This window comes from Pipistrellus kuhlii, unplaced genomic scaffold (genome assembly GCF_014108245.1).
Source record: "Pipistrellus kuhlii isolate mPipKuh1 unplaced genomic scaffold, mPipKuh1.p scaffold_m20_p_64, whole genome shotgun sequence".
In the NCBI taxonomy this organism is placed as follows: Eukaryota; Metazoa; Chordata; class Mammalia; order Chiroptera; family Vespertilionidae; genus Pipistrellus; species Pipistrellus kuhlii.
In genome coordinates this window covers 51425-71930 of record NW_023425567.1, presented here as the reverse complement: position 1 = coordinate 71930, position 20506 = coordinate 51425, and the positions used below count along the sequence as shown (strand labels likewise).

Sequence of the window (20506 nt, the reverse complement as noted above, 5' to 3'; positions counted from 1 at the left end):
GGGGGCCGGCCGGCTGTCTCGGAGGCCCAGGTCCTGGGTGGTGAAGGAAGTGCCGTGTGCCGGTCTTGAATCTCGGTTCCCGGCGCTGCGGCTCTGGCCTCTGCAGAGCAGCACACAGTGTGCCGCAGCACCGCCTTCCTGCCCTCGGCCTCGGGCAGCCTCCCGTGCCCGCGGTTGTCGTGGCGAGGAGAGCTGGAGCGACGGCCGGGCTGTAGGGGTTGCTGGGATTCCTTCGGAGAAGGCCCAGCTCCCTCAGCACCGTTATCCCCTCCAGACCGAGGAGGTGCCGTCCTCTCCGCCGGCATGCCGGCGCTGGGCGGGGGCCGGCGGCACGCTCCGTCTTCTGCGCGGGCCTGAATGCGTCTTTTGTTCCATTGAGAAGATTAAGGGCAGTATGTGGTTGAAAAAATTTTAATGAAGCACCTAACAGAGCTATTATTCATTTCTGAAACAAGCTGCTGCGGTTGCCATAGCAATGATGAGCCTCCCCTGCACGTTCTCCCTCAGCAGCGCCGTTCCCGCGCGCGGCTGCGGGGGGAGCTGCAGGTCCACGCCGGCCTGGGAAGGCTCCCGGCTCCGCGGAGTTCAATCACTCGAGGAGTTGATGTTGTAGGACATAAAGCTTATAAGTCTGGTTTATCACATCTATCATTTAATTGTTCATGCAAGCCAGCTCTTCATGTAGCGATTTACAGTAATCTCGGAGAAATAACAGTTTGTGTCACAGAGTGAATAATGCATGCACAGAGACGGGAGCTCCTCCGAGTCCTCCCGCTCACACCTCCGCTCCTCCAGGGAGAGGGTAGCCAGGCTCGTGCCCGCGCTGCAGCCCGGGCCGGCTGTCCTCTGTGTGCGCCGGGTGGCCAGCCCTCGGGATGGGAACGCTGTGGTGACGTTGCCGGGGGACCGTGCACCTGGCCGCAGTGATGCTGCAGGCGGCAGCTGGCCCGGCACCGGGCAGCTTGTCGCCGAGGCCAGAGGGCTGGTGCCGGGAGAGCTGGGATACAGCGGGCTGAGGCTCCGACCTGCATCTGGCACAAGCGTCGCTGTTTGCCGTTGGGCATTGTGAGGTCCAGAGCCTGGAGGGCAGAGTGTGCCCAGGGCTCCCCTCCTTTCTGTCCACCGCCCAGCAGCACACGGGCGTGATCTGGTGTGTGAGCAGGGAGGCGGACACGCGGCAGCTGCTGCTGGTGTTCAGGAGGAGGACTCAGCAGGCGCTGTCATGCCTCGGCGTTGATCCCGGGCCTGTGACCTGGGACAGAGCTTTGGGCCTGTGAGTCCATGCTCTGCTCACCGTCCCCCGGGCACGGGTTTAGAATGAAAAAATCTCAGTTCCAAATGGACTTTTATATACAAACATTAAAATACTAGGGGCCCAGTGCATGAATTTGTGCACCTTGAAAGAAACTGTGGCTGCGAGGCTGCAGTGGGCACAGGGGTGGGTCTCGGCCCATACTCTGTGCCCCTGCCCGGCCCTTCCCACCACAACCCCTGGTCCCCTGTCTGCTGGCAGCCCCACTCCCATTGCCACCACCACTCACACTGATGGCGCTGGCCCTGCTGGCATCCACTGACGGTGCGGAGCGATTGGGGCTGATGCCTGTAGCAGGTGTGAGTGGGGCTGGTGCCAGCAGCAGGTGCAAGCGGTGGCTGCCAGCCCCGATCGCCTCTCAGGAGCAGGGGGAGGTAGAGAAGCTCTCGGGCGATCTGGGCCAGCAGCTGCCCCTTGCACCTGCTGATGGCACTGAGCGATTGGGGCCATCGCTGGATGCCGGCAGCTGGTGCAAGCAGCGGCTTTGGTGCCAGCAGCAGGTGTGAGTGCTGGGTGGGACCATGCACGGCACATGGCAGCAAAGAATTTTCAGTAACCACCAGAGGCTCGCCCAATGATAGCACCTGACACCTCGCCTTGGTCTGGTGCCCCCACTCACCTAGTCCACCATCCTGCTATGGCCGATGCCCAGTTCTGTGCTCTGCCGCCTGCTGCCTATGCCCGCTGTGTTCCACGCACGCCCCCTGGTGGTCAGCACACATCATAGCAACCAGTTGTTCTGCCATTCGGTCTATTTGCACATTAGCCTTTTATTACATAGGATGCGAAGGGCCTGCTGTGCTGTGGCACCTGGGGAAGTAGGGGGAGAGTGTGTGTGCCCTGGCAGGCGGCACCATTGGTTGGTGCATTGTCCCACACACCAAAGGGCTGTAGGTTCGATTCCCGGTCAGGGCACCTATCTGGGTTGTGGTTGAACCCGTCAGTGCACACAGGAGACAACCTATCCATGTTTCCCTCCCTCTCCTCTCTCCCTCCCTCCTCTCTAAAACCAGTAAAAACACGTCCGCGGGTAAAACTAAACACAGGATGGAAATGAACGCAGTGAGCGGACGGAGGCTGTGCCGTGAGCCGGGCGGGCCCTGCCCGCTGTCCTGCCTGGACATTCTTCTGGCGACAGTTGCTCTTGGAAGGAGGAGCGGGAACGAGTGGGAGAGTGAACTTGAGGGTAGGAGTGTTTGCTTTTCAGAGCGGCTGTGAGCGCTTCGTTTGTGTTCCCGCCCCCGAGCCACCCAGCGGAGGCCAGGAGTGCTCTCTGGTTTGGAGTGCTCTCAGCCGCTCTGCCCGCCGTGTGAGTCCCTGGTGGACGGCGGCTCTCCTGGGGCCGGAGAGGGGGAGGGGCTGCAGGAGGGGCTGCGCCCACACAGCCTGAGCCTGGCCGCAGGGAGCGGAGTGCAGGCCGCGTGTGCGTGCCAGCGCTGCTCCTCAGGGCTCCGATGCGGGGTGCTGGGTGCTCAGACCACGGACAGGGTGTCAGCGCCCAGACCGGACCCCCATAGGCTGCTCGCCCCGCCTCGGATGACGTCTGTGCTGGTGCCGTGTGCGACCTGCTTGTTGCAAATCGTCATAAATCCTGTCCGTCCTGACCACATGCCGACGTGCTCCTCGGAGGACGGGCTGCGGGACTTCCTGTGTTTCCTGTGTTCCGCCCAGCACTGGGGCCTCGCCGCCCCTTCCAGGCTGCAGGCCTCCTCGTGTACTTCTGAGCTCCGACAGCTTTCCTTTACTGGGGGACACTCCGGGCAGCGGCCCAACAAGGGACCGTCCTCTCTCGGGACACAGATTTCTGTCTGGCTCTGCCACCCAGGGGCTCGTCCACGTGGCAGGTGGTCTCCAGTTGGCACTGCCACTGCTCTGCGGCCGCTCCCGGGCCACAGCCTCAAGACCTTTGCCAACCCCAGCTCTCCTCCGCGTCTGTGCATCAGTGCTCCTCGGAATTCCGAGGCGACGTGGGGGCCGGGCCTGTTTCCGCCTGTGGGACCCGGGGCGTGGCTCCGCTGCCACCTTCCTCAGCGAAGGAGCTGCCATCTTCCTTAGCGAACCGCTCGCTCAGGTCACCGGCCCTGGGCCGGACGGCCCAGACGCCGCCGGGAGACCCGGCCTCCTCCGGCCTGCGCGGGCTGTCGGAGGGGCCGGCCTCGTGCCCGCGCGGCAGTGGGTGCGGGCCCTGTGGCTGCCTGTGGCGTGCACTGTTGAGCCTTGCCCAGTGGCAGTGTTGTTGGCTTGATGTGTCGGGATTAGGGCTGATGGCAGTGTGACTGTGTGAGCGTGTGTGAGCGTGTGCGTGGGGATTTAACACGCATGTGTGTGCAGAGTTCTCTCGGGAAGGGATAAAGGGAACTCGGTGCGCGGGCTAGAACTGCGCGCTCCTCTGCAGGTGGGAAGACGCCTTGGGGAGGGCTGGGGACGGATTCAGAGGCGCTGGGGGCGCAGCCGCTGTTGCCAGCGCTGACCAGGCAGCGCCCTCCGCGTCCCGCTGCCCTCGGTGCCAGTGGAGGACCTGGCGGCCCTGAGTCTGGAGGTGCCGCTGCGGTCCCTGGACCTGCACCTGGACCGAGCGGGAGGGAGAGCCCGGGCTTCGTCAGAGCCGGCGCCGGCTCATCCTCGTCGGGAAAGGGGTGAGGACTGCCCCTCGGGCGGGAAACTCCCCTGGAGATAAATCTGGCACAGCCTGGGCCTGGCGCCGTGGCGCCACAAATACGGCTCCGGTCCCTCATCACCTCCTCCTCCCCTGATCAGCCGCCCTCCGCTTGCACAGCCTCCGCCTGGCTCTGCCCAGCGTGGCTCTGTCTGGTCTGCAGCGCCGTGTCTGCCTGGTCATTGCTGAGGTCATCACCCCGCTCCCCCTGCTTGCCCGCTTGACGGGCCTGCCCAGGCCAGCCTCTGTCCTCTGCCCGTCCGTGAAGTGGCTCTGACTAGTCCCGCCTCCCTGGTGCGCTAACGCATGGGCTGGCTCTCACCCGCCTGATTGGTGCCGGCGGCTTCCAGGCAGTCAGGCTCGGCCCTCAGGGCCTTCGTCACGGGCTCCTACTGACTCGTCCACCCTCCGGCCACAGACACAAGCCCCCCCGGGCTGAGGGTACCCCAAGGCCCCCGCTGCAGGGGAACACATGCTCCCCTCACCCCCTCCCGGCTCCCTCTTCCCGCTGAGCAGCCATCTTTGCCCTCCATCACTGCCGGCACCCAGCTCCTTACTGAGTTTCCGGGGCCCTCGAAACAGACCTGACAGACCAAATAGCATAATTTTGATTCATCCACACCAGACGGCTCTGCTGTGTTGGCTTCGTTTCCTTATTTGACCATCTCAGGGCGAAGAGGTCAGTGCCCGGACTAAACAGTCAGGCGTGGCATGTTCTGACGGGGCTGGCTGGCGGGCAGGCTGGCTGGCGGGCAGGCCGGCTGGCGGGAAGGCTGCTGGCGGGAAGGCTGGCTGGCGGGAGCAGGCCTGTCCGTCCTGCGGAGTCGGATGCCCCTGCAGCGTGCCCTGTTGTGCGGGAAGAGCCTTCAGCACCCAGTGCGGGGCAGCTTCGCTCAGAGTTCCAGCAGCTCAGGGCATCGCTTAGAGCCCAACCCAGGGCGGTGGTGGGCGCTCGGGGCCTGCTGGCCCGTCCTCCCGGAGCCCGAGAAGCCAGCTGCCGGGCTGGACGGATGGGTGGTCACACTCAGGCCAGAGCCAGAGCCAGAGCCAGCCCTTCCCCCGCGCCCACCCCTCCTCCCTTCCAGCCCTTCCCACCTCCCTCCTGAGCCCCCTTCAGTTCCCTGTGCTCCTCAACCTCCGCAGCTCGCAGACGGCAGCCCTGAGTGCCGCCTCCTGCTGGGTGAGTGGCCCCTGAGTGCCGCCTCCTGCTGGGTGAGTCCCGGAAGGGGGGGCCTGGGGCCTCCAAGGGCAGCTCGGCGCCCGGCGTGGGCAGCACAGACCCGCGTTCACCGGACGAACAAGGTGCGCATGGACTCACAGAGTCGGGCGTCTGAGTGGTGGGCCCAGGGCAGGCTGTGCAGAGGGTGCTCAGTGGGTGCGGTGGCGGGATGGGTGCTATCAGACTTCCTGCCCTGGGGAGGGAGACCTGTGCTCATGCTGACGCCCTCCTCCCGCTGCTCAGCTTTCCTGTGGGTTCGCGGTCAGCGCGGTGAGTGCGGCTCACTCTCCCAGGTGCTGTTGCTGTAACAGTTACAGGAGATCAGAATGGAAACGAGTTAAAAGACTGGAGGGTTAGGAAAAAAACTCTAATTATGGATCGACGTTTCATTATTCCTGGCATTTCAGAAGAAAGGTCCGCATTTCCGGATCCATCTCAGGCGGGGTCATTTGCATCCCGTTAGGACGGACGGTCCCCTCCGCTTCGCCATTCGGTTCTGAGAGCGGGATGAGCAGTTCGTCCGTGAGCGTGACCGTCCGTTCTTGCTCCGCATCGAACACGCAGCTCACAGACGCCGTGTGCTGCCTGCGGCCCCGGGGACTCTGACTGAGCCAGGCGGCCCTTCCATGATCCACGTTGGAGGGGGGACGAGCTCTGAGAGATGGGCCTGTCCACGCACGTACACTGTGGTCGGCCGCGCTGGGCCTCGGACCCCGTGGCACCTGCTCCTGTGCCGTGTGCCGCCCTCCGCCCCTGAGCCACGTGTGCCTGCCGGGCCCGCTCCCGGCGGGATTGTGCTGGCAGCCGTCACAGCGCAGAGCACAGGCGTTGTGGTCTTGGCATTGTTTTCACAAAAACAGTTCAAACGTTACTTTTCAGGTCGCAAACCCAGTTGTAGAGACGTGTCGTCCTCGTTTATCGCCAGCCCATCCGCCTTCCTCCCGCTTCTGCTCGCGCTCTGGGAGGACGGTGGGCCGGGGCTGACGCGGCGCCATAACAAAGGCCGGGAAAGGTCGAGCAAACATCCATCACCGGAAAGCTCATTGCTTCTAATGTCAGGGAAGGTAAACATGAAGACAAAGGTTTTATTGGAACCGAGGGATGCTTCATGGTGATAAAAGGCTCCCTCATTAAGCAGATAACATCTCTCCGAATGTGCGTGCACTAATAATCCAGGTGCACAGTGTGTGAAGCCAGCATCGACGGGAGCGGGAGGGATGGACACATTCCCCATCAGAGGCCGACACGGAACTGCCTCCTGAGTGACAAACGTGCACTGGAAAATCGGCAAGAGGAGAGAGGCGAGCGGCCCTGCCCGCCCTGGGACTCCCGAGCGAGGAGGCACCCGCCGCTGGGGGATGCCGTCCGTCTACGGGCAGACAGGGCGCCACGGCACCGAGGGCCGGGTCATCTCCCCAACGGCTTCCTTCCGTCAGAGCTCAGGCCGACGGTGAGATCCCAGGAAACCCTCCGGCATCTGGACCTTGTCAACACGCTTCCGTAATGAGGCACGGTTCACAGAACCACAGGGAACAGCTGAGAACATGTGAGTTGAGTGATGACCGCACATGTCAGAATGTGTCTGCTGCACCTGGAACACGCGTGGAGGGAAGTGCGTATGGGAAGAGGATCGAGGCTTCGGGTCCATCATCAGAGCCACCACCGCGAGAAGCAGGAGAAGAGGAGGAACTCAGCAAACCACAAGAAAGAGGGGAGGGAGTGGATGGACGTGAATCTGAACTGGAAAGTGGAGGGTGAAGGCGACTCAGCCAAGTCTCAAGTAGCTTCTGAGAGATCAGTAAAAACCTGTAGTTAGCCTTATTAACAACAACGACAAAAAGGCAAACGGCCAGGGTCAGGCGTGGGTGAGGAGTCGGCAGCACAGGTCCACAGATGTGAGAGCTAACAGGGATGTTACAGTCTGCGCCAAAGGATCGCGAACACAGGGAACGGACACACTCCAGGAGATGGGGCCTGCGGGGGAAGGGACACGGGAAACAAAGCTTACCACCCGCTGTCAGTGTGGAAGGTCAGAGCGTCAGCACCTTACGGGGTCCAGCGTCAGGTCAGATGGCGTCACCTGTGCGCGCTGAACGGTTAAAGCCGGGGAGACGCAGCCCCCAGGCCCTTCAGAGGAAGGGGGGCCAGGCCTCCTCCCCGCCGTCATTCAGGCAACAGAGCCCAATACCAGGCCTCACGGAGAGGCTGAGGACAGAGAAAGCAGAGGCGGAGCTCTGAGGAATCTAGACACACAGTCCGAGCATGGGCCTGGCCATGCCTGGGGGGGGGGGGGGGGGGGGGGCTGTGGGCCTGGCCGTGCCCCAGGCCGGGAGTGGGGGGCTGTGGGGCTGGCTGTGCCTGGGGAGTGGGCTGTGGGGCTGGCCGTGCCCAGGCGGGAGTGGGGGGGCTGTGGGCTGGCCGTGCCCCAGGCCGGGAGGGGGGGGGCTGTGGGGCTAGCCGTGCCCCAGGCCGGGAGGGGGGGGGGGCTGTGGGGCTGGCCATGCCCGGGGGGTGGGCTGTGGGGCTGGCCGTGCCGGGGGTGGGGCTGTGGGGCTGGCCGTGCCCGGGGGGTGGGCTGTGGGGCTGGCCGTGCCCCAGGCCGGAGGGGGGGGGCTGTGGGGCTGGCTGTGCCCTGGGGGGTGGGCTGTGGGGCTGGCCGTGCCCCAGGCAGGGGGGGGGGCCTCTGGGGCTGGCCGTGCTTGGGGAGGGGGGGAGAAGAGGGGGGAGCTGTGGGCCTGGCTGTTCCCCGGGGGCTGGGCTGTGGGGCTGGCCGTGCCCAGGGGGTGGGCTGTGGGGCTGGCCATGCCCCGGGGGGTGGGCTGTGGGGCTGGCCGTGCCCAGGGGGTGGGCGGGCTGTGGGCCTGGCTGTGCCCGGGGCTGGGCTCTGGGGCTCGCTGTGCCCCAGGGGGGGCGCGGCTCTGGACTGGGCCTGCGCCCCCTCCCTCTTGGCCTGTGTGCCCAGGGACGCGCTCTGAAGTAGCTCGCTCAGCGGGCTGGGTCCCGGCCTCTGTAGGTTTGAGTAGAACCCGTCGCTCTCTGTGGGCTGGTGTCCATTTCCCGTTAGCTTATGCCTGTGACCTCTTCACTTTATGGGACTGTTTTTGCTGGTGGTTCTGGGTCTGGCATCGTGCTGAGCTCGGAGCCCGGTCCCATCTCCTGTGCTGCCCGCCTCTCCCGCGGCTTCCCCCTGAGGAGGGTCTGGCTCCTCTCCGACCCCTCACCTCCGACCCCTCACCTCCGACTCAGCCCTCCCAGGTGTCCCAGCTGCGAGGAGGCCCCCAGGAGCCCGCAGCTCTCTTCGCTGACTGCTGCTTCCAGGGTGCGGGGCGGTGTGCACCCCGAGTTCTGGTGGACGGGACGGCGAGTGGCCTCGGGCGGATGCACTGACCTCCGTGGTGGCTTTCCCAGCGGCCCAGCCAGCACGCAGGAGAGCCCGCTCTCGGGGGCACCCTCGGGTGCCCTTCCTGGAGCGTCTGCTTCTGCCTGGGCGCTGGGTCTGTCGTGGGCCCTTGGTCCGAATCCACCCCTGAGCTGGTCTGTGTACAAAACCCTCTTCTGTGCGGGCGGCCATGGGGTGGACAGACCTGCGAGAGGGTCCCCCGGCCCCGGCCGCCGCTGCCTCATCTCCGCGGGGCACGCCTCTGGCAGCGCCCTGCCCCCGCTGTGTCAGAGCCCCTCAGTGCGCGGTCTCGTCCCTGCGGAGAGGCTCAGGGACTGGGACCGGAGGAGGAGCCTCAGGGAGGGGACGGGAGGACGGCCTCTGAGGGGCTGTGCCTCGGACTCCCGGCTGGAGCTGCTGCCCGTCTCCGCGCTGGCTCGGCTTGTTAGGCGTAGAGCCGGGACCCAGTGCGGGCTGGACTGTTTGTGAATTGTGTGACGGAGATTGCCCTAACCTCTCTGTTCCGGTGCTAACCGCCCGCTCCCATCCGTCAGGCGGTTCATAGAGGGAAGACGCGCCTGCTCCAGGGTCAGGGGGCGAGTGGCGACACCCCTGCACTTTGAAATGCGTTTCTAACGTGCAGGGCATGTGCGTGGGACTCAGGGAGACACGGGGGTCAGGCAGCGTTCAGGGCTGTCCCTGCCACTCCGTCCTGCTGCGTCTCCCCTGCCCCGGCAGCCAGCCCGCCCTCTGACCTCCGCACGGCAGGTGCTTGTAGGCAGCACGGCGGAGGAGGCAGTGGGGGGAGAAGGCAGAGAAGGCAGTGGGGGGGGAGGTAGAGAAGGCAGTGGGGGGAGGGAGGCAGAGGAGGCAGTGGGGGGGGAGGCAGAGGAGGCAGTGAGGGGGGGAGGTAGAGAAGGCAGCGGGGGGGGGAGGGAGGCGGAGGAGGCAGTGGGGGGAGGAGGCGGAGGAGGCAGTGGGGGGGAGAAGGCAGAGAAGGCAGTGGGGGGGGAGGTAGAGAAGGCAGTGGGGGGAGGGAGGCGGAGGAGGCAGTGGGGGCAGGGAGGCGGAGAAGGCAGTGGGGGGGGGCAGAGAAGGCAGTGGGGGAGGAGGCGGAGAAGGCAGTGGGGGGAGGGAGGCGGAGGAGGCAGTGGGGGGGAGGGAGGCGGAGGAGGCAGTGGGGGGAGGGAGGCAGAGGAGGCAGTGTGGGTGGGAGGTGGGAGGCACTGCGGGGGGGGGGGGGGGGGAAGCTGGGACCCGGGTGCATTGACCAGCGCGTCCCCTGAGGGGCCGTGGCCGGTGGCGTTGACTGCTGGGTGCTGAGGGCACTCGGGAGGTGCCCATCAGGAGGTGCCTCCGCTTCTGACTGACCCCCGTTCCCCTCTCTGCCCGCAGAGGAGCTGCGGAGGCTCAGCTGGTCCGGGGTCCCGAAGCCCGTGCGGCCCATCACCTGGAAGCTCCTCTCGGTGAGTTCTCAGGCGGCGGCTGCGCTTGCTTTTGCTCTGGTCAGGCCAGGACTCGGGGTGGGGCGGGGACAGGCTGCTAAGAACAGGTAAGAACAGGTGCTTCTGCGGTGGCGGAGTCCAGCGTCCTCACCTGCCCAGCTCGGGTCTCTGGTCTGGGGGCGCGTGGGGAGGGGCTGCAGTCTGGTCCTGGGCCTGCATGGGCTGGGGCGGCGGGAGCCAGGTCGGTGGGGGACTGTTTGCTCTAAACGGCCGCTGTCACAGTTCGGAGGCGCCTTCTTGCTGACGAGTGTTAATGAGGTTGCAGCTCAGGGTGTGACCCTCACCGCGATGCAGCCCGGGCAGAGGCTTGTGCTGATGAAAACTCTGCCGTCGCATTAGGCCTGCTGCTGCAGGGTCTTGTGTTTCTCTCTGGTCTCCCTTTCTTTCCCGGCGGGTTCGAGCTCCTCGGGGATTGTGGGGCGTTAGGAGGACACACCGCCAGGCCCCTCAGGACAGTTTGTGTGGTGGAGGGTGTGTCACTCGGGTGACGGCATCCTGTTCCTTTTCCTTCGGTGCCCGATTCTGCGGGTCTTGGTAGATCCTCTGCCTGCTGGGAGTGGGCGCCGCGGGCCTGGGAGCATGAGGTCCCGGGGGCTCCGCAGAGGGCTGGGTGCTCTGTCTCGTCTCCTCTGCCTCCAGGACAAGGGCTCAGCACTGAACCCGATGGAGAAGTCACCATTTATCCAGGACCACAGCCAGTGTCCTTGAACTAGACCCTGTGTCAAGGCCTGTGACCTGAGGACTGTTCCCACTGGTCCGGTGGTGTGGACGTGCTGTCCTCAGGGACGGTGGCCCTGGGCCTCGGGGGGACAGGAGAGACCCGCCTGCTGCTGGGAGCCGGCTGCCCCGGCAGAGGCTCCCGCTCTGCAGGCGCTGAGCACAGCATGCTGAATGGGACACGTAGACGGGTCCTTTTTAAGGAACGTCTCCGTAACCTCGGGCGCAGCTAGTGACGTGCCCGCCTGCACTGGGTAGAAGGGCTAGAGGGCGGGACACGGGGGCCTGGGTCCCGCCTCCGGGCGGTGCGCACGGGGCCACAGGGCCTGGTGCTGGTGTCGCCGGGGGCCTGGACCCGAGCCCTGCGCGTGTTGGCTGACATTTGTGATTAGTGTGTTTGCAGCATGCTAATACAGCAATTAAGGCTCCTGTCATTCTGTCGTTTAGGATTCATCACAGGCTTGCATATACCTCATTTGCATAATTTCTAGTTTTGCTTAATTATCGAAAGGCCTTAACTCGCACATGTGTTTTCCTCCAGGAACGGGAGCACAGGAGGGTGTGGGCTGATTGCTTTGAGAACTCTGCTCCAATGAGTGAAGCTAAAGTTTGGGGGACGGGGCGGAGCCCCGCAGCTCGCCCTGCTCCCCGGGGCCTGGCGTCCTGCCTGTGGGCCGTGGGGGCGGGTCCCTCTCCGGCCTGCCAGGTGGCCCGCAGCCCTGGCGGAGTCGCGTGGTCCGCATCACCTCCGTCTGCCCGCAGGGCTACCTGCCTGCCAACGCGGAGCGCAGAGCCGCCACGCTGCAGCGGAAGCGGGAGGAGTACTTCGCCTTCGTGGAGCACTACTACGACTCGCGCAACGACGAGGGCCACCAGGACACCTACAGGCAGGTGGGCCGCCCTCCGCCCCTCCCGCGGCCCCGTTCCCCCCGTCCCCGCGGCCAGCGCTGCTTCCTGGGGGCCAGTGCGCGGGGACAGACGGCGGCTCTGGGGTTCCCCGAGACAGCTGGGCCAGGGGCAGAGGGCGCCTGGAGGGCGGTAAAGGAGTGGTCCTCCTCCTCCTCCTCCTCCTCCTCCTCCTCCTCCTCCTCCTGTCCTGACATATGGGCGGCTCCCAGCCTGGCCCTGCACCCGCCACGCAGGAAGCCGGTTTGGGACAGAAGGCGCTTGCTCAGGGGGCGGATAGTGTGCCTGCCCCCCATCCCCTTGCTGGTCTGAGAGAAGAGTTGGCGTTGAGAGTGTTGAACACGTTTCGATGTATTCTTATTTAAGAAAAAGACTTTGGCGGTGACTGGCATCTCTCCGGAGGGTGCACAGCTCCTTTTGGGGGTCCGGCAGGGTGGTGGCTGGGTTGCGGTGAGGGCGGGGCGAGTGGAGCAGCCTGCCTGGTCGGCCTGGCGCAGGCTGGCGGCGGGAGACAGGCCCAGGTCACCTGCAGAGACGGGGCGGGACCTGAGTTCACCGTGCAGGCGTCCCCTTGGCCGGCTGGCTGTGTCCCTGCCGGTGGGTGTGAAGCGGGCCGTGGGGATGTTCGTGGTGTTGGTGCTGGAGGCAGCGTGCCACCAGCTCGTGCCCCGACACTGTTTTGGCTGCTTCCTGAGCCTCGCGTGTCCCTCTGTGAGTGGGACTCTCCCGGGCCCCTCCCGTGGGCTGGAGCTCGGGTGCTGCCTGTGGCAGTGGCTGGGTCTGCAGGCCTGCGGCGTGGCGGATGGCCTGTTCCGAGCAGCACTGCCGCGGCTGAGCGGTGGCTGGTGCCCGTTCCCGTCCCGGAGCCGCTGGAGTCTCCGCTCGCCGATGGCTGTGGGTCGGGTTGTCCGGTGCTGAGGCCTGTGCTGTCCTCATGGCAGCCGCCGCTCGGGCGGGCCGGTCAGCCAGCGTCCCGCCAGGACTGGGAGCCCCTCCTAGGCCAGCGTCAGAGCAGACCGCGGGGCCGCGCCGGCGTCCCCCTCGGTAACACCGGGGCCGGCGGCCATCCTGTCTCTCCTCCTCCGTCTCCAGATCCACATCGACATCCCGCGGATGAGTCCCGAGGCACTGACGCTGCAGCCCGCGGTGACGGAGGTAAGGCACCGGGCCCTTCGCTCAGGGCCCCCTCGCTGGGCGGGCACCCCCTCACCGTGTGGGCAGGGGGCGCGGGACCCAGGCCGTGCCCACGGTATGGCTGACGGTCACTCACTGCTGAGAGGAGCCTCACTGGCCCCGTGAGCATCGCCGTCTGGGCTCGGCATCCCGGCCTGGCTCACGCTGGCTGCTCTGGCTCCGGCATCCTGTGTGCGCCCACCAGCAGCACTGAGAGGGCGGGGGGTGGAGAGGTGGGGGGGTGGGGAGGGCGGAGGGGGGGAGGGCAGGGGCAGGGCATGCCCTCCCTTCAGCAGTGTCTCTTACCCAGGGGCTCTTGCACTTCTCCTGTCCCTCTGGCTGGGCCGCACCCCGGGTTGCTCTGTCTGGTACAAACCAGACATTGTGGCTCTGACTGCCATGGCCATGTGCCCTCTCAAGGCTGGGCCTCTGGTAGGCCGGGCACTGCTGCCCCTTGGCCCAGCCGGGCGGCCGTACGCGGACGGAACCGAGGGCCTGGAAGAGCCGAGAGCCGCCTCCCCGGTGTGGTCCCTGACAGTGAGGGGAGTCCGGGAGAGGCTGAGCACGGGGGTTGTTTGTTAGTATTTTAACGGCAGGAACTGGGAAGTGGGCAGCTTACGTTTAAGTAAAAGCGCACCTGCCGCTGCTGCGTGTGCGCTGCTGGCCTCCCCACGTGCTCCGTGTCTTCCAGATTTTCGAGAGGATCCTGTTCATATGGGCCATCCGGCACCCCGCCAGCGGCTACGTCCAGGGCATCAACGACCTGGTCACCCCCTTCTTCGTGGTCTTCGTCTGCGAGCACGTGGGTAAGAGCGCGGCCTGGCCTCGTCCTCGGGCTGGACCCGGACCCCTGGCCTCTCTGGGGGTGCGGCACACTGAGGACCACCGCTACGCGGGGCGTCGCGAAGGCGAGCTGCAGCGGGAACGTGGTTTCCCGCCCCCGAGGCCAGGGGCCGCTGCCACTGTCAGCGCCTTGTTTGTGGTGACGCGAGAGGGGAGCACCGTCCGCCCGAGGGCCTCGCTCTCGGTGTCAGCATCGGCTCCCTGTGCGGCTGTGAGCTGTGTGTGCGTGTGTGCGCGTGTGTGCGCGTGTGTGACTGTGGGAGGTGGGGGATACTAGCCGCTGTGAGCTGTGTGTGTGTGTGTGTGTGTGTGTGTGTGTGCGTGTGTGTGTGCCTGTGGGAGGTGGGGGATACTAGCGGGTGTGAGCTCTGTGTGTGTGTGTGTGTGTGTGTGTGCGTGTGTGTGTGTGTGTGTGTGCGTGTGTGTGTGTGTGTGTGTGTGATTGTGGGAGGTGGGGGATACTAGCGGCTGTGAGCTGTGTGTGTGTGTGTGTGTGCGCGTGTGTGACTGTGGGAGGTGGGGGATACTAGCGCCTGTGAGCTGTGTGTGTGTGTGTGTGTGTGTGCGCGTGTGTGACTGTGGGAGGTGGGGGATACTAGCGGCTGTGAGCTCTGTGTGTGTGTGTGTGTGTGTGTGCGCGCGTGTGTGTGTGTGTGCGTGTGTGTGTGTGTGTGTGATTGTGGGAGGTGGGGGATACTAGCGGCTGTGAGCTGTGTGTGTGTGTGTGTGTGCGCGTGTGTGACTGTGGGAGGTGGGGGATACTAGCGGCTGTGAGCTGTGTGTGTGTGTGTGTGTGTGTGTGCGTGTGTGACTGTGGGAGGTGGGGGATACTAGCGGCTGTGAGCTCTGTGTGTGTGTGTGTGTGCGCGTGTGTGACTGTGGGAGGTGGGGGATACTAGCGCCTGTGAGCTGTGTGTGTGTGTGTGTGTGTGCGCGTGCGCGTGTGTGACTGTGGGAAGTGGGGGATACTAGCGGCTGTGAGCTCTGTGTGTGTGTGTGTGTGCGCGTGTGTGTGTGTGTGCGTGTGTGTGTGTGTGTGATTGTGGGAGGTGGGGGATACTAGCGGCTGTGAGCTGTGTGTGTGTGTGTGTGTGTGTGTGTGTGTGATTGTGGGAGGTGGGGGATACTAGCGGCTGTGAGCTGTGTGTGTGTGTGTGTGTGTGTGTGCGCGTGTGTGACTGTGGGAGGTGGGGGATACTAGCGGCTGTGAGCTGTGTGTGTGTGTGTGTGTGCTCGCGTGTGTGACTGTGGGAGGTGGGGGATACTAGCGGCTGTGACTGTGTTGGGGGAGCTGTCCCCTAGGGCAGTGGTCGGAAACTCACTCGTCCACAGAGACAGATAACAACAGTACAGCAATAGAAATTTCTTTGGAGAGCCAAATTTTTTAAACTTGAACTTCTTCTAATGCCACTTCTTCAAAAGAGACTCGCCCAGGCCGTGGTATTTTGTGCACGAGACATAGTCACCGCTTTAGTGACGTAGTCAAGGGGCCAAAGAGCCGCATGTGGCTTGCGAGCTGTGGTTTGCCGACCACGGCACCAGTGGGCTGCTTTGCTTACGAGGTAAAGACGACCGTCTCCCATTGCATCTGCACATCCCACCGCCTCTGCCTCTGCCGCCCGCGGTGTCCGCTGGGGACTGCTGTGTGAGTTACGTGCGGGATGATGGGCTGACGGGGGATCGGGGACGTGGCTGCTGGTGAGCCCGCGCGTGTGCCTCCTTCCATCCGTGACCTCAGGCGAGTGCAGGCAGCTTTGTGCGGTGAACAGGGTTCACGTGTAAACGCTCCGATGCTCTGTGTGCGGGCGCCCTGTTAACACCCTGCGGGCAGGCTGGCCCTCTGGCTGCAGCCGTCTCTGTGGGGCCGCCCCGGCGTTCGCTTGTTGTTGTTACATGTTTCTGGCCGATTCCGTGCCCAGTGGGTCCTGTCCCCGCAGCTGGAGCCGCCGGCTTATGGGAGGATGGCTGTCCGAGGAGGACCGGACTCGGTTAGGGCTCATCATTGAGCCCCCGGCTCTTTGTTCCCCGTGGGCGGGCAGAGGAGGTCTTCTCATCGCTCCCTCCCTCGTCCCCCGCCTCGGGAGCGGCCGCAGGAGGCCTGCCTGCCCTCCACTCCGCCGGGACGGCAGCTCTGAATGCGCCGAGCAGGGGCCCTGTCAGCAGATGCCAGGGCTGCTAACGAGGAGAGCAGCGGAGATGTGATGGAGAACTGGTGCTCCGTGTTAACCAGGCCATTAATTAACGTGGTAAATAAGTTTGTCTTAACGGCTTGGCCCTATCGCTCTCGAGGCCCAGCAATCCTGAGCGCGCTGCTGGCTTAGCAGGAGGACGGGCGGAGGGTGTGGCCGTGGTGCTGATGCTGCAGGAGAGCAGTGGAGGCCGCTGTGGGGTGGGTGCCCAGAGCTGCGGGGACAGGGCTGGTGGGCTCGTCCTGCCCCCAGTGTTCCGGCCATGAGGCTGGGTTGAGTTTGGCTCCGGGACCTGACGTGGCTGCCCGCCGCAGGTGGAGGCTGTCTGTGGGAGGAGCCTGGGCTTCAGCAGGCGGGCTGCTGCCACTGCCGAGGGTCCTGTGCTGGGATGCGGCTCCGCAGCCCCCAGGTCAGGCCACTCTGCCCAGCTGCGGGGTCTGGGGGGGTCTATGGGGGCTTATAGGGCCTGCGGGGCCTGCCTCTCTGGCTGCTGTTCGGCTGAGTGAGTGTGGACAGGAGGTGTGCAGAGCCACGTGCCAGGTGCGAGGAGTGAGCAGGTGCTGCCGTGGGCAATGGCGTGTGCCCGGCGCCTCAGCCCTGGCGCTCCTGCACAGAAAAGGCAGCCCGGGCCTCCCCCGGGCGTGAAGGGCACAGGGCCGGAGGCCACATGCATGTCAGCTGAGCGCTGTTCTCGCATCTTCCCCACCTGCCCTCGTGGGCCCCTGCCCCGGCGGGTCTGCGGGCCCTCCTGGCTCTGGAGACAGGACAGGGATCTCAGGATCCAGTGTACAGGGAGGAGCGGTGGGCAGCGTGCGGGGCCACAGGCGTGCGGCTGGGACTTGCCCGAGTGCCTGCCGTTGTAACCAGCCAGACATGGGCACAGGGTGTGGCAGGTCCAGCGGACGAGCGTGAGCCCCTCCGGGGCCGCAGCGGGGACACAGACGGTGGATGGAGTGGCCGCAGGCCCTCACCCTGAGCGCCTGCGTGTGCCTGACCGGAACTGACGCGGTGCCTTAGTTCCCCGCGTACAGCATCGAGGCTGGGAACTGCTCCTGTGAGCCGGTCCCCACGCACGCCCAGTTCACCTGTCTCCAGAGAGGGGCGCGCTTCCTCCTCCTCCTGGTGGGAACGCTCCAGAGGTGCGCCCGGCGTCCTTAGCCCCAGTCCCCGAGCTCACATCACCACGGTGCACGGACGGGCCTGCGTCTGTGCCCGTGACCCTGCCGCCCCGGCTCCTGTGCAGAACTCTGTTCCGGAAGTTAGCGGGCGGTGGGAGCCCGTGCCCTTCCCTGGCGGCAAGGTCGTCCTGTCTGCCTTCGGGCTCCTCTGCGCCCCGCCGAGCCCCCGCTGCGGGGACTCCTGGGGCGGCTTAGTGAGCGGGTTTGTATGGGAAGCTCCCGTGGAGGGAAGAGCGGTGGGCGTGGGATGGTCATGGCTGCCCAGCCATCACCGCCGTTAACGTGAGTGTTTTCATGTCGGCGGAGGAATTGCAAACCGAGGAGCGGTCACTGCCCCGCTTCCCTGCCCCGCCCCGCCCCGCCCGCCCGGCAGCCTCCGGCTCCTTTTGCCCGCAGCTCACGTGAGTGACTCGTGCTGTGGGTCTGTCTTTGCCCGTCCATGTCATGGCATGTACCCATCCATGTCGGAGCGTGTCAGTGCCTCAGCCCCTTCACGGCCAGCTAGCACTTCATTGTACACACGGACCACGTTCCCAGATCCGCTCATGTGTGGAAGGGGCGCTGCTCTCTGGGCTCCGTGGTTGCTGGGAATGCCGCTGCCAAGGACGTGGGCTCAGGTGTCATGAGGACATGGTGTCCTCTCTCGGCATGCACCCAGCAGTGGATTGCTGGGCCACACGGCAGCACCATGTGTCACTGTTCGGTGGACTGCAGACTCTGTCAGCGTGGCCACGTGGGCACTCCTGGGGAACGACGCTGCTGTGCGTGTTCCCGCTACGTCGATTTCCGTGTGTGGTATTTGTGTGGTCCAGAGCATATCGTGTCTAGAAGTCTGCCTTGTTCCCAGTTAACCTCGTGGCACAGGCTTGCCCTGTGTTGTGTCTTTAAGGAGTCTTTGTCAAGGTCACTCTGGTCCTCATGCAGCCTTCGGTGCAGGTGATGTAGCCTGATTTGTGAAGCCCGTCCACTGGTGTGCAGTTTTGAGGTACCCCTCCCCCCGCAGGGCGTGATGTAATTTTTAAGTAAAGCCAGTATTTTTCAAACAGTGACTGTCATATTCCTTTTAACAATGTTAAATTCGACTTAAAAATAAACATTATTCCGTCACCTTGAATTGCACAGTTTAAGCAGAGCGCTATGTTTTACTAAATAGTTTCACGTATGAAAACGAAGCACCCCATCCTCTATTGAAATTCGGACTCAGTTCTGAGGGCACTTTGGGCCCACACCCTCGGAGACGACGTGGGCGGGGCCGTGGGAGGCGGGATGAGCGGGAAGGTGAGGGGTGTTTACAATCCACGCTCATTACTGCACGTGTGAGGTCAGGTTTGCTTTTCTGTGTCATTTTCTCTTAAAATAATTACTTTGGGAACCAGCGTGGAATGGGGCTGGAATAAACAATGCGTGTACTTAGGAATGTGAACGTTTGTGTTTTCCTGTTTGTGAGTCAGAATCTCAGAAGTGGGTGTTTTTAAATGTGCGCATTTCCCCAGTGTGGCCGCGGAGCCTGGAGCGCACGGCGTATTTCTCCGCGCAAGCTGCGAGGGAGGGCGGTGGCACGGGACCGAGCAGGGAGGCCTGTCAGCCCCTTGCTGGCCCCACAGCCCTCTCTTGACTGTGTCGGTGACCGGAGGAGAAAGCGGACTGAGTGACGGAGGGAGAGCTGTGCCAGTTTCTCATGATAAATCACAGTTAAATTGTTTCAACTTTCCTCGTTTGCATGTACGTTTTAGCTCATTGCAGAGGCAGTAAGCATGGTTGCAAAAGTCTTTTTAAGAAGGAGTGACACACCACTTCCATGAGAGGGAGGAAAGCTAGGTAGAAGCTCACCAAGGAGCCAGAGGAAGACTGAGCCGAGCAGAAGCCAGCTGGCCCCGGTCCACAGGGCCCGCCCGCACGGCCGCTCCTCTCGGCGCCCGCACCGGCCGTGCTGGCCCCGGAGGCAGCCCTGCACACGCGGGGGCAGGCATGCGCAGCGTGTCCTCTGGCCACAGGGAAAGAAGGAAAGTCTGGACCTTGACAAATATCGAAAATTGTAGAACACACCAGAAGCATCGTGTTAGAGAAGAAAGCGGAAGGCAATTAGAAATACTTTGAAGTGAGTGAAAATAAAAACACGGCCTACCACAACTTACGGGCAGCAGCTGGAGCAGAGCTCCGAGGGAAGTTTACAGTTGTCACTGACTGTGCCAGAAAGAACAGCTCAGATCGTTGACTCTTCAGTTTCATGAACTAGAAAGAGGAAAACAGACTGAAGCCCAGACAGACAGCAGGCAGGAGATGAAGGTTGGGGCAGAAGTAAATGAATCAGGGAAGAGAAGAACAGAGAAACCAGTAAAACCAAAGATGGTTCTTCACAAATCTCAGGGAAGCGGACAAACCTAGACGGACCCCGAAGGAAGGCGCCCTCGGGTCCCACACGTCACGGAGGCGAGAAGGAGCAGCTGAGGGCGGGCAGGAGCAGCTGAGGGAGGTCCAGCGGAAGGGTCGCTCTCACCGAGGACGCAGTCACCCGTCGCCAGGCTGTGGAGCCTGGGTTTGCTGGGCCCCCGGCCGGCCCCTCTGTGAAGGCCACCTTCGCGGTGACGCACTGGAAGGACTGCGTGTGTGAAGCACGCTGCCTGCGCGGGTGGGCCTCTCGAAGGGTTGGCAGCCCTCAGAGCAGAGACTGCGATTCCCTGAGGAAGGAGAAAAATTACCCCCGACAGAACCCAGCCGGGGTCCCCCGCTTGCTGGCCTGTCCTCAGATCTCAGCCTTGCCAGTCCCGTAACCGGGAGCCTGTCCCTCACAGTAAATCTCACTCTCAGCACATGTGTGCACCAGCCTGTCGTACCAACGCCTGTGTGGGCAGATACGGGAGCAGTGAGGGAAGAGGCCGAATTCAGTTTGAAGAGTCCCTGCAGAGAAAAGCTCAGGACCGGACGATCTCACTGGTGAGTCCTGCCAGGCACCTAACAAAGAACCAGCAGCTTCCTCACACGTTCCTCCAAAACAGGAGCGGTGGGAGCTTCCAGTTTATTCTCTCGGCCAGACCCGCCGGTCCACAGTGAGAAAGGACCTCCCCAGGAGGAGGACGCAGAGGAACGCCTTAGGAAGATGACTCACCAGTCTCCTGAAGCAGCAGCGCAGCAAGGGGGAGGCACCACTCTGGACGGGAGCATCCCAGGAAGGCAAGGTTGGTTTAACATGAAAACCCATGAGTGCAGTGCACTAGGCCATTCACAGAATGAGGGAAAACACACATGATCATCTCAGTTGATGGGTATTTGACAAAACATAGCACTCTTTCATGAAAAACAAACATTCAACAAACTAGGCCTAGAAAAGCTTGCTCCTGTAAAGAGTGTTCGTGGAAAACTCACAGTGAACATCGTACTGAAGGGAGGACGGAGAGCTCTCCCTCAGCATGTCGGCTCTCGCCACCTGTT

The 20506-nt window shown here is 63.8% G+C and overlaps 1 protein-coding gene across 4 annotated transcripts in view; it reads left to right on the top strand.

The window, feature by feature from the left end:
- Positions 1–20506, top strand: part of TBC1D22A (TBC1 domain family member 22A) — a 67255-nt gene that overhangs the window by 25502 nt on the left and 21247 nt on the right. For 3 of the 4 annotated variants that reach the window (XM_036420216.2, XM_036420217.2, XM_036420214.2), the window contains 4 exons: positions 9962–10032; positions 11551–11679; positions 12787–12849; positions 13559–13673. In XM_036420216.2, the coding sequence (XP_036276109.1) occupies positions 9962–10032; positions 11551–11679; positions 12787–12849; positions 13559–13673 (378 nt within the window). The remainder of the gene's footprint in view (positions 1–9961; positions 10033–11550; positions 11680–12786; positions 12850–13558; positions 13674–20506) is intronic. The other variant, XM_036420215.2, reaches the window with a different exon arrangement.